Source organism: Prionailurus bengalensis, chromosome E3 (genome assembly GCF_016509475.1).
Source record: "Prionailurus bengalensis isolate Pbe53 chromosome E3, Fcat_Pben_1.1_paternal_pri, whole genome shotgun sequence".
In the NCBI taxonomy this organism is placed as follows: Eukaryota; Metazoa; Chordata; class Mammalia; order Carnivora; family Felidae; genus Prionailurus; species Prionailurus bengalensis.
In genome coordinates, this window is record NC_057357.1 from 33575550 (window position 1) to 33594905 (window position 19356).

The 19356-nt window shown below is 46.5% G+C and overlaps 1 protein-coding gene across 1 annotated transcript in view; it reads left to right on the forward strand.

Moving 5' to 3' along the window:
- The window catches only part of GRIN2A (glutamate ionotropic receptor NMDA type subunit 2A), a 373199-nt gene that overhangs the window by 305349 nt on the left and 48494 nt on the right, over nucleotides 1–19356 (forward strand). Inside the window, exons 9-11 of the mRNA XM_043560552.1 lie at nucleotides 2058–2183; nucleotides 5815–6044; nucleotides 13675–13835. Of these exons, the coding sequence (XP_043416487.1) occupies nucleotides 2058–2183; nucleotides 5815–6044; nucleotides 13675–13835 (517 nt within the window). The remainder of the gene's footprint in view (nucleotides 1–2057; nucleotides 2184–5814; nucleotides 6045–13674; nucleotides 13836–19356) is intronic.

A 19356-nucleotide genomic window follows, 5' to 3' on the forward strand; every position in this document is an offset into this window, starting at 1 on the left:
GAAACGTCTGGGATCAGTTGCTTGATCAGGCCTCCACCTTATTTTTGGAACAGTTAGTGTCAGCATTAGGATGCATCAACTGCCAAATGAAGCCATGTGCGTGAAGTATTCAGTAAGGATGGCCCCTAATATGTTGTATCATGTTACTGCCACCTGCACTGGCAGTGAAGTTATCCGATGAATAAACGCGCATGTTTGAAACCAGGACACCTTTTTCAGGACCACGAACAGCACACCGCTACCGCCACTGCCACTGCTGGTTCTGGCTTTACCCGCGGAATCAAATAGCGCTTCCACTGGATGTACTGTGTGTGTGTGCACAGCAAATATCACACACCATCAAGTGCTTTCCGTGATTGTGCTCTTTTACTCATCATGGTGACCCTCCTCCCGTCAGACGCACCATGCCATTAACATACCCAGCTTGGAGAATTAGTTCACCATTTCTCTTCTTGAATATTGAGTATGTTTAATCTCCTAATTATGTCTTTATTTCTTCTCCCTTTTGGGCACACCTCAATACCGAATTGCAATGATTTCAGGGATATAATATAGTTATTACCCAAGCTAATTTCAACTAAGATATATCATGGTTGCAACCTCATTGATTTCTTCCAACTCACCATGTGTTATTTAACCTAAGTGGCCTGTGCTGGTACCTGATCCTTTTTAACATATCTGCACCATGGAAACTGCATTGCAAAGCATTCCTGCCAGTTTTTAAATTATCCAATGTAGTTAAAGCTTCGGACGTATTAGTTTCTTGTTATATAGTAAGCTCATTAAACTGGAATTTATGATGACCCCTAGCTGTGTTAGGTAGTCACAGGCTTTAATGATAGGGTGGCTTGCTACCAGCCTAGTTCTTTATGATTATTACCAGCTTCGTCAGAAAAACAATTTAAAAATAATAAAATGCCTACTATTCAGGGTGTTATTGGGCTTCTTATATTTTACCCTCAGAAAATGTTTGCTTGTGATGAAAAGGATTATAACTTTATTGGTACCCAAGGGCAGTTTCTTCCCAATGATGCATTCAGGTGGAGATATGTTCATTTTCCAAAATTTTTGTCTGTGTTGATTTTCTAGCAAATCTGTGACCTGTGTGAATACAGTGGCTCCATTCAGCCCATTTTCATATCCTCAATCAGACTGAATATAAGCGTTAATTTATTTTACATAAAATCTCTTAACTTTCTAGAGCATTCTAAGATTTAGAACCTTGTGACTTGGCCTGCCCTTCTGAGACATCCATATGAAAATGAGCTGATGTAAACTACTTTTAGGGGAAATTACCATCTCTCCAAATACTCCTTCATTGTCTCTCTTCTTTGAGCAATGCTTTTTTCACCCAATTACCATGCGAATATGATATCCTCAGTTGACTTTTCAAATGCATTCAAGCCCATTTACAGCATCAACAAGATTTTAAAATTGTAGAGATCTCATCTGTCTGGAGCAGACGGCAGAGAGGAGAGTGTGGTAGTCCGAGCAGTGGTGGCAGACGTTGACCTTCCAATATTGATTGCTGTCAGCCCCCTGATTTTACAATCCTTTTCTACCAGGTCGTAGTGTGCCCTTTCCTTCTGGAATTCCCCACACATCGTCCCTCCAGCATGTAAGAATCCAAGTGAAAATAAGAATAAAACCCATGCTAGTCAGCAGAAGCCTTAGAATTGACTCTTCAGGCCGGGTCTTGCTTCCCCATAGCATTGGTCCCCAGGATGGTGCTATAATCCTATTGGACCCGACGGACTCTCTATTTGCATTCTTTTTCCCGTTTGTTTTTACTTTCCTTGACCCGATTTGGACGGTGTCCTATGCTCTTCTCTATTTTTACCCTGTTATGTACAGTCTTGTAAAATGCCTCAAATGTTCTGTAGCATGAAGAATGGTGGAGACGTATGAACCGACAGGGATTCATAGCTTCTTTTGAATGATCAGATGCTCATGAGGGAGGGGTGAGCCTGCCAACAGACCTCTGGGCTTCCCGTGGCCCTGATTGTGAGGATCCGCAAACTGACCGTGTTCCACTCCTCTGGCCTGTTCATCCGCAGAACCGTTCAGCGCCTCCGTGTGGGTGATGATGTTTGTGATGCTGCTTATCGTGTCCGCCATAGCTGTTTTCGTCTTCGAGTACTTCAGTCCCGTTGGATACAACAGGAGCTTAGCCAAAGGGAAAGGTGAGACCTCCCTCACACTAACCCTGTTTCATTGACTTTCGACAAAGATTTCAGGTGGAGAGCACATCCTCCTGTGTGGACTTGCTCTTGGGTTCCATGAACGGTGCCAGGTCACCGATGCCACTGGTAACCCTGTACACTTTGCAGGTTATTTGCTTCAACTAAAGAAGGGATCAAACAAAACGGAACATTTTTAATCGTGTGGCAGTCTGTCGCCGTTAGGTGGAAACCACTGGCGATTTGTTGAGAAAGCAGATTTGAGGAAGTTTTTCTGGCAATTAACATTTAAAATCTATGTCAGAAGAAATGTTCAGGTTGTTTTGAGTCTCGACTTCAGTCCAGGCAGAGGAAATGGCTTTTATAGATACTAGTCTAAGAACATTCTCCAGACTACTGAATCACACTTGAATTCATTTGATGGTAAAAATAGTTATAAAGTGGTATTTTCCCCCAAAGAATTACATTTTCCTCTTGATAGTGCCTGACCTTAGTGCATTGTACTTGATAAAGCTGCCATCAGTAGATAGAAAATCGCACTGGGAGACATTCATTGGCTATAACTTATTAAGAGGCCCCTGTGCAAACCAATATTCATGTTAGAGACATAAACACATTACATCACTCTGAGTGACTCTTCCTCAGTGCACAGCACGTTCTAAGTGGATGGCCTCTGGAAGGCTGCTTGGACCAAATCCCTTTCCTGAAAAATGACTTAGGTTGGTGGAAGACAGTAGGCATACAGCCATTCAAAATCAGGGTGCTTCAACTTGCCACATATTCTTATCCGGAAGATTCACTATTGGAAACAGTCAGCAGGTCATGGGAATCTGCTAGGAACTTAGTTTTCTTGAAATCCTCCCACTTCTTTTTTTTTTTTTTTTTTTAAATTTTTTTTTTTCAACATTTATTTATTTTTGGGACAGAGAGAGACAGAGCATGAACCGGGGAGGGGCAGAGAGAGAGGGAGACACAGAATCAGAAACAGGCTCCAGGCTCCGAGCCATCAGCCCAGAGCCTGACGCGGGGCTCGAACTCACGGACCGCGAGATCGTGACCTGGCTGAAGTCGGACGCTCAACCGACTGCGCCACCCAGGCGCCCCAAAATCCTCCCACTTCTTAACCACTGAAGAGTGGTGGTAACTACATGAACCATCTCCAGTCAAGCTAACATAGTGAAAATGCCATAAGTAATCATAAATTGTGTTTTAAATGGGAGAATCACCAGCCTCCACTAAAAGGGCAACGTAAGTAACCAGTACAGAGGTTCCAACAGAGTGGGGTCTGGGAGGGTTTTCTGGGAGTGATCGCACCAGAGTGGAGTCTGTAGTTACATTCGTAGAATCAAAGTTTATGCTGTTTGTGAATTCACGCATTTCTCTGACGAGTATTTATTGAGGAGGTACCATGTCCCAGGCACTGTGCTAGCACAGAGGGACAACATGATAATCTGGGTGGAGACTTCCTGATTTCCCCCCTCCCCCTGCCGGGGAGCTGAGAATTTACTTGTGAAGATAACACATGAACACGTAACATTAATAATCACAGATGGTAATCATTGTCAAGAGAAGGGGAGTAAAAGACAAAATGAGGTGACGGGTGGGGGCACTGCTTTAGATAAGATGGCCTAGCAGGGAAGAACTTCCGGAAGACAGGACATTGGAGCTGAGGACCCGAAGGAGTGAGAAGTCATGTGAAAAATGGAGGGACAAGCATTTTGTGCAGATGGAACAGCAAATACAAAGAAAGACCTTGACGGTGAATCAGTCTGGATGAAACAGAAAAGACGTGAGTGAGAGCGGTGGACAGTGATACAAGATGGCGGGAAAGGCGGGACGAAGCATGTACAGCATAGGAGGATCACGGGGGCTGCTCTCTTGGGATAATGAGAAGGGCAGGCAGGGGTGGAAGGAAGGTGCTGGTTTTCTGAGAGAAAGGATTACAGTGGTTTGGACTTGGCTGGAGATTAGTGGATAAATCAGGTATATATCTTTCAAGACGAAAAACAATCCAGAGGCCATCACATGCAACAACTCCTTCTCTGGCCAAAGCTCACACTTGGAAGACTATTGTAAAGCAAGGAATTGAGCAAGCACACTCCCCAGCCCTTCTGTCACCTCGAGGCTTTTTGTTTCCTGCTCATCTGCTTGTGGAAACTCCAGACATGACAGCTACAGGTTTCTTTGTGCAAAATGGCTTTCTGTTACATTTCCCGGCACGTTATGGGGAAGGTTTTATGTCCGGCTCCGTAATAGTATTCATGAATCAGGAGTTCACAAAAGTCTTGGACAGAACCCCTGCAGCTGCCTATTTCTGATTCCCAAATAGCCATCACTTCTGGTCAGCCTCATTCCCTAATAAAATTAAGTAGTTCATGAAGTTAACTGGATTGACTCTAATTATTATTTTTTTTTTCATAAGAGTTCTTGGCATCTTGGGAATAAGTCCAGAAGATTATAAAACTAGGCAAAGAGAAACAGAAGCGCTTGAGATTGAGAATAACAAAATTAATTGCCTTCCCTTTGATGTGCTGTATAGGGTTATTATAAATATTGCTGCAGCCTGGGTTTGGCCTTCATTGTGCAGAAAGCTTGCTTCTCCCAGGCTCCCTGCCCAGAACTTCATACCACCCGTCAATGATTCACTTCTGCTACTTTATTTATTGCCCACTCTGCTGCTGTTGCCAACCGAAGTCTGAGTAGATCATTTTTTCCTATCTTCATTTACTTAAATGACATAAAAATTAACCTTCTGTTAAAGGAAGTCCTTTTTCCCATGAAATGAGGGCATAAATTGATTTTTTCCCCCTTGTGCAAAACAGACATGAAAGCCGAAAGGCTTGCATTTTACAGCCCGTAGATCCCACCCCCACCCCAATATATTGTGCCATGTTGTTCTGCCTCTTTAGTGAAGATTGCTACAAAGAACATTTAAGAATCTTAAAAGGGACACGTAGCTGTTGCGGGGATACACCGAGCAAGAAAAAGTGCTGTGATATCAGAGTTCATTTTCCGTGACCTGCAACCAAATGTCTTTCATCTGTGAAGTGGTGGGAGAATTCAGCTGTTATTCGGGTTCCTTGATGTCTCCAATTGCAGACAACTGAAAAGTTGGGTTTAATTCCTATATTGTGCACACTTTACGTCTGAGTTTGAACAGGAGCAGTTGCGAGGGACAATTGGATTAGACTGCCACACGTCAGTCCCACTGGACCGCATGGTTCTTACCGGTAGCACGGCCTGTGAGAACTGAAGCGACCCCACACATGCATTTCTGCAAGCCTCGCTAGGCTGATTAAGGAGATTGGCTCCCCCAGATGGAAATCGAATCCAAATTTAAAACCACATTTTGCAGAGCCATTTTCTTTTCCTTTCTCCCTTGTTTTTTTTTTTTTTTTTATTATTTATTTCGCCTTCTTTTAAGAAATGTGGCAAAAAAAAAAAAATCCAGCTAGATAGAAATGTGGGGGAAATGCTCATTTTTAAAGATGCAGGGAGTGTGGTGGCTGTGGTTCTGGGACAATGAAGTACCACCGTGAGACGGTCCCATCTTCCGGCACCCGGCAAGATTGCTGGCAGCCGCCGCATTGCCCTTTCGAGAAAGTTCTGAGAATGTCCTTCCTGTTATTCGCAGCACCCCATGGGCCTTCTTTCACGATTGGAAAAGCTATATGGCTCCTCTGGGGCCTGGTGTTCAACAACTCCGTGCCCGTCCAGAACCCCAAAGGTACCACCAGCAAGATCATGGTGTCCGTGTGGGCCTTCTTTGCCGTCATCTTCCTGGCCAGCTACACGGCCAACCTGGCCGCTTTCATGATCCAGGAGGAGTTTGTGGACCAAGTGACCGGCCTCAGTGACAAAAAGGTAAGGTCACCTTACTTCCCTCACTGCCCAAGGGGCTGATCTTAAATGCTCTCTTCTCAGAAGGGCCCATCCAAACCCATCAACTCTAAAGCACAAAGCCAGAGGGTTGGGTTTTTTTTTTTTTCTTTTAACTTGAATTGGCATCTTTCTAAAAATTTTAGAAACAGAACCTGAGGCTTAGCCCTCCCAGATCTAAAAGATCCGGGTCTAATTTGGAAGCACCGTTTCCCCAAACGGTCATCTGTCATATTTAGAGAACGATGACGGTGGCACTGTGTTCCAGCTCAGGCTGGAGTTCTCCCCGTAAGAGAGTGCGTGGTGTTGGAGGAGACCCACGAGCCTGGACAAGGAGAAACTTGGGCGGGGTGGAAGTGGGGTGCTCTGAGCCTGTAGCGACGTCCCCGTTCTCTGGCATTGGTTGAGTCTCTAATGTGCCCCACGCCTGGATTTCTCATCTCTGACACGAAAGAAAGTCGTCTCTAAGGCCTGCCCAGAGACAAACTAACAGCGCCTTTGTACCCGTGTAGCCGGCCAGCCCCACCGTCTGCATTCCCGACTCACCTGAAATTTCCTCAAGGGCACAAAAGGAGCAGAGAGGCTTTTCATTCGCCACCGGCTCCTTTTTACTCAGACACCTCTCCAGCCCTCCCTCTCGGGGCGGGGCCGTGCCTCCAATATCACACCTGCTGTCTCCATTCTCTGCTAGAATGTCACAAGGGAGGCGGGGTGTGAGTGGCTGTTCAGAAAGGCACCCAGAGGAAGAAAAGAGGTAAACCGGGTGCAGCCTTCCGTTGAAATGTTAGGTTCAGGAAGCAAATCCTGACTTGCTAAGCTCAGCAGTGTGGGGATTGCTGCCTCGCAAAGATTTTCTGTCTCGCGTACGTGGATAATTGTCTCTCTTCATAAAATCTCACCAGCATGTCTTGCTGACTTAAGTCTACATGTATTCTTTTGGCATTCGTCAACAAACCGCTGAATAGAAAATCAACCATGAAAGGCCCTAACAGCTTATCTGTGACATATGCTGTGGTTGAAAGAGGTAGAGAGAAGGCCTGTCATCAGAAAGATGATGAGTGGCAGGGGTGAGTGGTTGGCCTCTCTCTGAACGCTTCCCACTGTGGCTGGAGTAAATGCCACTCTACCATGGCGACAGAGCCCTCTATTATCTGGTGCACCCCTCAAGTGTTCCCTCCCTCTTGCTCGCACAGCCCCCCTCCCTGTGGCCTCAGTACCGCAAGCAGGTTTCCACCACAGTGCCCTTGCACTTGCTCTGCCCTCTGCCTTGAATGTTCTTCCCCATCATTCATGGCTGGCTCCTCCTTGACTTTCAGGTCTTTTAGGGAAAATGTCACCTCTTGGGAGGGGTGTTCCCAGCCACTGTGGCGAACTTGGCAGCTTGCGACCATACTCCCACGATACTTCAGTTCTAGTAGAGAGAAATAAACAACACACGCATGAATGTAAATGGGGAACAAAATTCTAGGCAGGAACAAGTATTATCAAGGAGCTAAAACCTGTGAGATTAACGTTGACATGGCTGGAGGGGCTATCAGGGGAATGCTTAGGAGAGAGTTCTCTGGCACTTAGCAGGTGCTCAGGATATGTTTGTTGGGTGACAAATGCATGCTGTGTAGGACACTGTAGGCATCTCACCTGGGTCTCCTGGGATCCGTCTTCCAGCTCCGTGTACCCATCCCACTTTTGCTGACAAAGGCTCATAAGGGGGATCTTCACAGGAGCATCACCTTGGGGCACTAGAACGGTAAACTTCTGGAAAGGTTAAGTTCCCCCAATCCCTTCGGTTACCTCTAAACAACAGCTAACCAGTGTGGGAGCACAAAACCCCAGCCGTTCCTTTGCTTCTGGGCAGGGCAAACTCAGAGGTGCGATTTACTCCATGCTTTCACAGTCACGGAACCTGGCCATGCCTCCTCATTCCTCCCTGACGTTTAGGAGAAGAGATTGTAGCGAGAGAGGCAGACAGCAGTCGTGAATGTGCCTTGTAGTCCATAGAATCCCCCACGGCCACCGGCACCGGTACGTGCCTCCCGTCACATCAGGGGAACGAAAATACGGTTCCTCGAAGAGGCAGGTTGAGGTACAGCAGAAGCATCGGGAACCAGGATTTTTCAAGAAAGTAGTTTGCAGCCTATTTTGCTTTTTGTTGCTCTTTTCAAAGGCAAGGGTGAGAAAAAAAATCCCTTGCTACGTAGTTTTGGGTCTAAATAACATGGCCGCTTGTGGGAAAACTAATTAGAACCACTAATAATTTGACTGACCTTCCCTGGCTTTGAGACACCTCGTAACAGATACCACATCCTCATGGGACACAGCTCAGCTCCCAAGCTCAGAGCGTTAGTGGCACGCAGATAGTTCGTTTAATTAAATGTTTGCTACAATTAGATAAACAGCAAAATTCTTGGAGTAAATAAGCTAAATGCTCCCAGAAGAGTAATAGCAGATACACCGAGAAAGTTTACAGAATAAAAAAATCTATATGGAATCAATTTATTTTAATACTGTACACACTCAGGTTTTTTTTTTCCTTTTTTTTTTTTTTAAATCATGATTACCTGTGTAACAACTCAGGTTTATGATGCTTTTAAAGCATTTTTCAGTCTCAGTGCTTGCTGGGAAAAGCACCGTTGAAGCCCGTGGCGCACTCAGATGAGCTCGGGCTTCGGTTTAAATAGGCAGGTTCATAGGTGGATGTTCCCCGAGGGAATACTAAAGAAAAGTTGAAATGTTGATGGGGAAGCTTCCCAAAAAGGGTGGGGGAGCTCCAAGGTGAATGTAGTGGCGAAAGCAACGCCAGGTTTGGGGTCAAATGAACCTGCGTTCCAACCCTCGACCTTGCCATAAAATGGTTGTATGGCCTTCGGTATGTCAGTATCCCCAAGGCTTAATTACCTAATAGGAGTGGGGGCGGGTATTAATACCTTTCTGGCAAGGTCAATATGAGTATTAGCAATAATCCTCACACCGTGCCCGGCATTTGGTAGGTTGTCCTGTTAGAACTGCTACTTCCTCCTTCCAGCCTCCTCCTCCTCCTCCTCCTCCTCAGCCTCGCTGCCTCATGAGCTGTTCCGCACCTCTGGGGGCTGGGAGCGTCGCTGCACCAGCTGGCCTCTTGTGACAATGGGGGGAATTCAGGAGCCTGCCTCGGTAGCGGAGCCCACGAATGTGTCCCCGTGGAGTTGTGCTGTCCCAGAGTGCTGCGGTTCTGCTGCTGGGTGGGCATCGGCTGCACAGAGGCCTCTGAGCCTCTCCTCCCTTCTAAGGGCCGCAGTCGGTTGATGCTGACCTCCAGAAGCTCGTGGGGCATCACCAGCAGGAGCAGACCGTACTCGAAATACAGCTCCACGTGCCAGTGACCCTTATCTGTAGTCACAGAAGACAGATATATTTTCAATTTTTTTTAGTCTTTATTTATTTTTGAGAGAGATCGAGAGCTCAGTGCAGGGTGGGGAAGTGGGAGGGGCAGAGATGGGGCGGGGGTGGGGGAGATGGAGAATCGGAAGCAGGCTCCAGGCTCCCAGCTGTCATCACAGAACCTGACGTGGAGCTCGAACCCACAAACTGCAAGAACATGACCTGAGCAAAAGTCAGACGCTCAACCAACTGAGCCACCCAGGCGCCCCTAGTTATTTTTAATAAATGTGTAGTTTGGATGTGTAAGAGGAATAAAGAAATGTCCTGGTCCATTGCCACATTTACCCTAAGCATTTTATTCCCCAGATCTGCATCTGTACTTGCTCTGTCCTGAAGGGCTTGCCGTGTCTTGCCCCCTTGGATGACTTCCAGACTTGTTCACATACTGGATGGGAGAAAAGTTTAGAATATAACCCTCCTAATCCTTTGTTCTCCAGATTAGAAGGAAACTGGCTCCATTATTTGGCTAAAGTCACTTTGGGTGACAGCAGGTGATGAGGCAATGTGTATCAAGCCACGTATTCTTTGAAGGACCAAATGATTAATTGCAAAATCGGTCCCCAGTTTACACATAGAAAAACTGAGGCTTGGAGAACTTAGGCAGCTGCCCCAAATGACTCAATTTCTAAGGGGCAGATGAGGAGCTGAACTGTCTAAGCCTAAGACCAAGTGAAGGCAATGAACTTGACCAGGGAGTATAGTCTTCAGAGAGAGAAGCCCCAGGGAGTTCCACTGACTCCCTCCACCCCCGGCATCGTGATTACATTGCTCTGTGGTCTTGCTGACCATGGACATCTCTGTACCACCCTTTCCTCTGCTACAGCCCACATCTGTTTTGTTCTCTTTGGACACAGAACTCTCTGGGAGAAAGTTGCACAAGAAATCATTTCTGAAAACTACACGGATGATGTCCTCAGTGGGAGGCCCTGGGATTTAAGAGATGACCCACACTTGTCGTGTGCCTACGGTCTGTTTTTCACACTGTAGGTCCTAGCTTTTTAGTGAGCCCTGAAATTAATGTAAGGGTTGTGGCCATTAAAGAAATAGAACATCTCAGTGACATCAGAATAGATCACATGTAGAGAGAGTGTAGGGAAGTGGCACGTGTGTGTGTGTGTGTGTGTGGACAGGGTATATGTGAAGAATGTCCTAGTCCATAGAGTGTGTTTTGAGAGTCATGCTGTAAAAAGTTTGACAGCCTTGGGGCACCTGGGTGGCTCAGTTAAGCATCCAACTTCAGCGCAGGTCATGATCTCACCGTTCGTGGGTTTGAGCCCCACGTCAGGCTCTGTGCTGACAGCTCAGAGCCTGGAGTCTTCTTTGGATTCTGTGTCTCCCTCTCTCTGCCCCTCCCCTGCTTGTTCGTCCTCTCTCTCTCTCTCTCTCTCTCAAAAGTAAATAAGCATAATGAACATAAAAAATTTTTTTTTAAGTTTGACAGCCTTTACTCTAGTGGGAAAGGTTTTTGGATCTCGGTGCTGGGCTGAATTTTGTGGGGGTGATGGTACAGTTAAGGCCTGAGAAGTGTGGAAGTTCACCACTGAGGCTGAACTTCTGCCTCTGTCACTGTGCAAACCCAAGGTAGGGACCAAAGCAAACCTGTAAAGAGCTACGTGGCCCCTCTGCTGCAGACAGGGAGTGAAGGGGATGACATCTGGTCAAGTGGACCATCTCCCATGCCTCTGGAGATCGGAAGCAGCTGACACAGCACCTAGATTTATACAGAGTACTTACCTGTGTCCCCAGAGCAGGCGGCTGCCGTGCCCACGAGTGGGGCTGGTGCCTCTTCCTCTTTTGGTGATGAATTGAGGCACTGCCCGCCAGAGGGAGTGCAAAGAGCATTTTGTTGTTCATGTGCACACACACAGACACACACACAGACACACACACACACACACACACACACACACACACACACACTCTCTACCAATGCAAGGCACCCAGCAGGAAGATCTCATTTGGCCAATGTATGGCCACTTCCCCCCAAATGCAGTGGTGGCTGCTTATTACACAGCGGCTTGCCTAATTCAGGGGACACGATTTTCAAGTGGAAATTTTAATTAACGGTGAAATGAAGTGTGAGTCTGGAAGGAAGAATGATGGTTGTGGTTGGTCTGGCTCAGGTGAACTTGGATGCCTTCTCCAGCAGTTCTTAGCTGCGTGTAAGACATGCTGACCTAGAAGTCTCAGATGCCTCTGAATCCTAGCCCTGGTCCCGCCTTGGGTTTGCTGGGCATCCTTCCCTTCTGTGGGTTGCACGGTCCTCCCTCTAAAAGAGGAGTGGTTACTAGCGATGGACTTTGTGGAAGGACAGAGTTCAGACTTTAACCTGAGGTCAGGCATAGGTGCGATGGAATTCTGGGCTGCTGCTTGCAAGCAGTGTGCTCCTAAATAGGTCATGTAACCTCCCTCAGCCTCAGTTTCCCCATCTGTAAAATGGAGCCTCTAAGATTTGTTACCTGGCAGATTCGTTGTGCAGATTAAATGCTCCAGCATCTGTAAAGTCCTTGGCACAATGCTGGCCCTAAGCAAGTCCTCAAAAAGTGCCAGTCATTATCATTACTGTATAGTTCCAGAATTTCCTATTTCATGGAAAAATGAAGCCCAGGTTACTTTTTTTTTTTTTGTCCATGCTGATAATAAAATTGAAAAGTAATAATAACTATTTTTGAGTGCTCATTCTGTTGCAGACACTATTTTAATTACTTGACAAATTTTAACAATTTTAGAATGCCCCACTAACCCCTACAAGAGGGGTACTGATCTGGAAAATAAATGGAGGCAGTATAAAGTGACTTATCTAAGGTCTCATAGTTCATAAATGATAGAACCTGATTTTTTAACTTTTGAACCTGAGCTCACACTTGTACCTATTGCCCTCTGCTGACTCTAGATTTTAATTCTGTTTCTGGGACTCAGACCTAGTACTCTTGACTCCTAATCTCGCTGGGCTGTCCCAGGCACTGCACTTATGAACACAATATCAGTCAATCAGGAAAGACAAGTGGAGCATGGACAGCCAACCTTAATGGAGGCTTGAGAGCCATTCAAGATATGGGCATCCCCAAGAAGCTAATGGTTCCAGCTCAAGAAACGTTCGTGGAGGCTGCCATTATGCCTGGAATATATTAGGTCCCCAATAAGTGGGCCATGCATGAATGAGCGAGTGGGGAATGAGTAAATGGCAAACACAGTTACTGTAGCGGAGGAAACATAATTTTCCCTCTACCCTTGTAGGTTCTTGGCTGAGACACCTCTATAACAAAAGACAGATGAACAGGAGAAAAACAAACAAAAGTTTAATAGCATGGATACATTCTGTGGACGTGGGACATGCCCAGGAAAGCCAAGTAACTCTTTGAGATGGCCCAAGCCACCAACTTGACCACGGTCACCAGCTAAGGACAAAAGAGAGACACAGGGGGCGGGGGTGAGGAGTCCTGTTAGGGGAGCTTGTCAGGAAAAGCACAGTAAACAAGGATGAGGGCTGTTCTATAGACTTAAGTTGGTGCCTTCAACAATAAGAGTTTCTAGAGATGAGCCATCTTCCTTCTCTAGGTGCTGAGAGGCAGACACCCCTACCAATATCAGTGTGTCTCTTACAAAAGGGCTTTTACTCTTCAGACCTTGTCCTGTGTCTGCTGTTTGTAAAAATAACCAGCCGAAGAGAATCCTTAGGCCAAGGAGGCGTATCCTGGCGTGATACATTGTGTTGTTCATCATTGCCCAGGGGCGGTCATGGTAATTGCGAATGAGGTTCAGACAAGGGAGTGATTGGTGGGGAAAACAGAGAAATTTCATGAGAAGGTAGATAAAATGAACCGAGTTAAAGTAACACCTTCATTTCGGCACATTGAGTGTTTCCTGAGCACGGCCCGTGTGCCCACGGCAAGGCCAGTCTATAATGGGTCCAAAAAAGTTAATCCAACAAATGCCCGTCGCACACGCAGCCAGGCCCTGTGCTCGCCACTGGGGGGACAGTTGGGAACGAGACAGACACTGTTTCTGACCTCTCAGAGCTCACGGGCCAGTGGCAGGTGGGATTAAATAAAAAAGGAAACAGAAATGAATGGTTTTTCAGCTGTCCTGTGCTAGGGCGTGCATATGTTTAACTCCCGACACAAGACACAATGGTGGCTGACTTCTCCTCCTTCTTTCTTTGTCTCTGTCCTGTCTGTCTGTCTGTCTGTCTCTCCAGTTTCAGAGACCTCACGACTATTCCCCACCTTTCCGATTTGGCACGGTGCCTAACGGCAGTACCGAGAGAAACATTCGTAATAACTACCCCTACATGCATCAGTACATGACCAAATTCAATCAGAAGGGAGTGGAAGATGCCTTGGTCAGCTTGAAAACTGGGTAAGGATGATGGGGATTTGTTTTCTTCTCTGCAGGCCTGCCAGCCCATAAACCTCACAGAAAATGACTCTGCGTGCCTTGGTGCTTACCTGCCTTCGCAGCTGTGTTTTCTGGAAAGTGGCTGTGGTTCAGATGAACCCCACGTGAGGGCTCTTTTTGTTAATCTCATGAGCACCACAGGTTTCCTTCTGAGTCGTGTTAAGGAAACACAAATCCAGGACGCTTGAAAATGCAGAGAACCAGAGGGGTTTCTTCAACTGATAAAGAAGTTGGTGCAACCCTGTGGGATATTTCAGCCAGAGAGAAAGATCTAAAGGGTCTGTTAGCCTCTTGAAAGTGCTGAAAACAGAGTGCTGCAGACTTTTATCTGATTTGGGGTAGGAGTTTTTGGCGAGTGGCTGTATGTAAAAGCTGATAGTGTAGCACTGACGAAGCAGAAAGGAAAGCTGGAGAGAAGAACAGTGTCTCTAAAGGTGCAGCCGATGTCCCCGTCCACCTGTTGGCACTGCAGAGTGCAGCCTGGTCGGAGGGAGGACCTGCTGAGAAAAGACCGCAGAGGCTAGGGTCTCGGGAGGTGAAGCTGGAGTGTGCCTCTCCTCCCCCCGTTGATACTGTGTGTGGCTTGGGACAGACGCTGAGTTGTTCCCAGCCTCATATGTAAGATGGAAATCCTAACGGGACCTAATTCGTAGGGGTTTTGTGAAGGATTGAGGGAAGATGTGCCGGAAAGCATTTTGCACAGATACGACCCGACTGCCAGTGCTCTTAGTTGGTGTAAAGGTTAAATTCTCTTCTGTGGCCTCTTCAAAATGCTGGGGATGTGCAAAATGCGTCTTGGGGGGTGTGAGACATGACTGTTGTGCATCATCCCGTAGTTTCGTCCACAGCCTCTTCCTTAGGGGCCCCGTCTAAACCCTCAAGCCCAACCTCCGCACGATTTCCAGGAGCTTTGGCCGGTCGCATTTTGTCCCTTCAGTCTCTTTGGAATCTCTTTGGTATCTCAGCAGGGGCTGGGACCACACGTCTTGAGAAGTCGAGCCCATGGCTTACCCCAGACTCGTTCACGTGCTGCGCATTCTAGCTCAGAGTGATTTTTAAAACATCTCATCGAGGCCGGACACAAATGCAGAGAAGATACACACATTAAGGACAGTGCTTGACGGCTTTGTCCAAACTGACCATCCGTAGCCAATCCCTAGAAACCCTGCCACGCCCTTTTCCCCCCGCCACCAGCCTCGCTTCTAAGGAGGCTGTTATTCTAGCATCTCAGTAAGATCACACCGGACGTCTTCTTTTCCACTCGCCTTCTTTCAGCCCAGCAGTCTGTTTGCGAGACCGCCACGTGTCACTGCAGGTCTGTCATTGCCGTGGCGGTGTGGAAGTCCACTGCGGGGACATGCCACAGAGTCATCCTCGTCTGCTAGTCGTGAACGTTGGGGTGGCGTCCCATTCGGGGATGTTTGGGGTAATGCTTCTAGGGGCATTCTCACACATGCCCTCGCTGCACAAGGGAGTACACCGCCCCTGATACATACTTAAGACAGGAATCGCCGAGCTGTAAAATGCATGTGTGTTTGATCTCGGTAGATACCAGAAAATTCTGATGACTTTCCAGTTGAGCCCCAGATATGGGTTTTGTATGTTTGTTTCTGCCATGGTCTTTTCTTCAACATACACTGTCGGTTTGGACGGACCATGAACGCAAATGTGGATGACAGTGGTTAGAAAGAGCGAGCAGAGTCGAGCTGGGCCCGTCTCTATCCATCTGTCACCCAGTGCAGCAAATGGGTTGTTTTCTTGATTTCCCATTTTTTTTTTTAAAACAATATGAACAAAAAGGAGTCGAGGAATGGAAACGGTTCCTAGCCATAAATCGTACACATTGTTTTCTGGAAGCCATATAATAATTACGACATCCATCCCAGCAAACCTGGGCAGCTGGCAGCTTTACTCTAGACTCAGTTTTCCATGTGAGAGATAATTTGTGCTATTACAGCAAGCTCAGAAACCAGAGTTGGAGGAGTATGAGTCTTTTTTTAAAATTATTTATTTATTTATTTATTTATTTATTTATTTATTTATGGAGAGAGAGAGAGAGAGAGAGAGAGAGAGAGAGGGAGCGCACAAGCAGGGGAGGGGTACAGAGAGGGACACATAGAATCCGAAGCAGGCTCCAGGCTCTGAGCTCTCGGCACAGAGCCCAACACGGGGCTCGGACTCATGAACTATGAGATCATGACCTGAGCCAAAGTTGGACGCTTAACTGACTGAGCCACCCAGGCGCCCCTGTATGGATCTTTTTTAAAGAACTGCTTGGTTAATTATTTAAATTAATTAAATTAAAATTTGAATCGAGAATACATTACATAATTCCAAATCAAAAAGTATTGTATAAAAAGATGAACAGTGAAGAACCTTCCCCCCACACTGTTTCTCCTCTGCCAAGTATCCCCAACAGCAACCACATCTCCTGACCATCCTGTGTCCCTCCAGATCAATCTATGCATAATTAAAAGCCTTCTGTAGCTCCTTTTTTGAAAACGTTCATTATTTTCTCGATTGGTCTCTTGGTCTTTTTCTTATTAATTTTTGTAGTGCAGAAATAAGCCCTTTATTTGTGGTGTAGTTACAAATGGTGTTCCCAGCTTTCTGGTCTTTGGAGCTTCCAGATGGTATTTTTTTTTTCCATGCCGATTTTTTTTTTTTTTGTAGTCAAATTTATCAGTTTTTTTTTTTTAAGTCTTCTGGGTTATGAGTTGTAATTCAGAAGTCCTTCTCTACTCCGAAAAGAGAGATTCCTTTCTTGAATTTTCTTCTATCCCAGTTGCATTTTTTTTTTATTTTAGAAAGATAGAGCAGGGAAGGGGCACGACCTGATATGATGTGACTTCAACCCCTCAACATGATTATGAGAAGCAAAATGTGGGAACCTGCCACCACAGAATGGTACCAGGATCCCAGCAACTCCATGGGGGTCTCATCTGCTCCTCCTCCAAGACTTCATCAAAGTCAAGTGTCTGCCTCACCTTGCTTCTTATCTTTTCCTTACCTCTCACATCTCGTCTCCTTTTAAAACTTGCCACTAGGAAATAGGTTATTTTAAAACATGATGTGCCTTAGGCAATAATTTCACAAGAGTAAATATCATGAGGCTGTATGGTTGAAGGAATAACAGTAACAAAATGAACTCCTCACATACCCAGCACCCAGCCATTCCCCTCCTTCACTGCAGCATCTCCAGAAGATTCCAATCTTCTGGAAGGTAGAGAGAGGTGTCCTATGCACCCCTGAATTGTTAAACTTGAGAACGTTTTAAAATTAAATTTTTTTAATGTTTTATTTATTTTTGAGAGAGAGAAAGAACGCAGGCAGGGGAGGGGCAGAGAGAGAGAGGGAGATACCGAATCTGAGGCAGGCTCCAGGCTCCGAGCCGTGAGCACAGAGCCTGACATGGGGCTCAAACTCATGGACCTCCGAGATCATGACCTGAGCCGAGGTGAGATGTTCAACTAGCTGAGCCACCCAGGCGCCCCTGTGAGTCTGCATTTTAACAAGCATCCTTCTTCTCCAGGTGATTTCGATACATGCTGAACTTTGAGAACTACTGTTCTAAAGGGATTCCTTAAACACATTCTATTGAGACAACATATAAAAAGTAGACCAGTCAATGTAACCACGTAGCTTATCTCTGGGATCCCTAATTGCCTTAAGACCAGAGGTAGAGGGAAACCTGACACTAAGTTAAGTTTCATTGTTTACTGAAACTTTAAGTCGAGATAAACCATTCCAGAAATCAGCAGGCAAATCAACGAGGAAACAAGATTTGACGTGCAAACATGGACAGAGGTAGGGTTTTTCAGGATTGGGTCTGTTGTGACAGGTAGGGGCTCTCCTGAATCAGAGGTGGGTGAGCGGTTTGTGACCCCGGGTTTCTAGACCAGTATTCCTCCAAGGGTGGCCTGAGTCTGAGTCAGTAGAGGTGCTAATAAAAATGTGGGTTCCTGGGGCGCCTGGGTGGCGCAGTCGGTTAAGCGTCCGACTTCAGCCAGGTCACGATCTCGCGGTCCGGGAGTTCGAGCCCCGCGTCGGGCTCTGGGCTGATGGCTCAGAGCCTGGAGCCTGTTTCCGATTCTGTGTCTCCCTCTCTCTCTGCCCCTCCCCCGTTCATGCTCTGTCTCTCTCCCAAAAATAAATAAACGTTGAAAAAAAATTAAAAAAAAATGCGGGTTCCTGAGCCCCACTGAGCCGACAGAATCAGAATGTCGGGGGGCGGCAGCCTGGGAATCGGCATGCCAGAGCAAGCTCTTCGGTAACTCTGACCTGCGCTCATCCAGGTTTGAAGACATCCGCTCTAGAAGAGGGAGCTGAAATGAGCAGAGGCAGATTTAGATTTACAAATGCTCCGTCATGAGAAGCTCATGTTCTCCAAGCGGTTCTAGCAAATGGGCAAACTTGCAAGCCCAGCATTTTACGGCAGATTTAAATTAAACCGTCAACATCCCCAGGACTCCTCAGAGCCTAATTTTCAAGACACAGTGGGATGGTTTCTATTTATCTTCACTGATGTTCGTGTACAGTTATTTGTATATACGTTTATGAAAAGTCCTAATTTCCTTTGGAAGCATCCTTCTTTAGCCCTTGGCCACGCCGTCCCCTATCTATCTGATTTCCTGTCCCACCCAAGAGTGTTGGGAAACAGGCAGGCATCTTTCAGCTTCCCTTACATTGAGTATTTGGAGAGAAGGATGGGAAGGGAGGGTTGCCTTTGGACCAATAAACATTTACTGCAGGCCTCACGTCGTGCTCAGGGATGTGTCGGTAAAAATAAAATCAGGCAGCTACTTACGTAGCTTCGCGGCACTGCCTTCGCGGTGAAGGGGAGCATTGAGCCCCTGTTCTGGAGCACAGGGTCCCCAAGCCTCTGGGGCTCAGGAATCCATGGTTTTATTAGCACTTCTGGTGACTCAGGTAGAGGTAGTCCGTGGCTTCTGAGAGGTTCTTTGAATGTTGGGAGATGGTGTCCCGTCTGAAGAGGAAGGGCATTTCAGAAGGCGTGCCCCGGAGGAGACGAGGCATGGAGGAGGTTTTGTGCAGGCTTCATTGGAAGTGTCTCTGGGACCCCATCATTGGGCATCCACCTCCCCTCTGCATCTGTTGAGACCCAGCAGTTGGTGAGACGCAGCCCCAAACGTTTCACATGCATAATAATCCCGTTTAATCCTGACAGCATGCTGCCGAGCTGGGTGTCTCCTTTAAGGGATGAAGAACTGAGGTTAACTAAATTACTCAACAGGCTATTTAACCAAGTCACTACCTTGTAGAGTTACTAAGTGTGGTATCTGGGGTTGCCTCTCCCCAGCGGCGTGCCAGTGAGGCAGCTGGGTGTAAGAGGTTACAGCTCAAAAGACTTGGAGCCCACAGTTTTATCTCTGATACATATGTGTGTGTGTATCTAGGCATATTTAAAATACTGCATATAAGATACAGATATTTTATATTACATATCTATCAACTGACTACC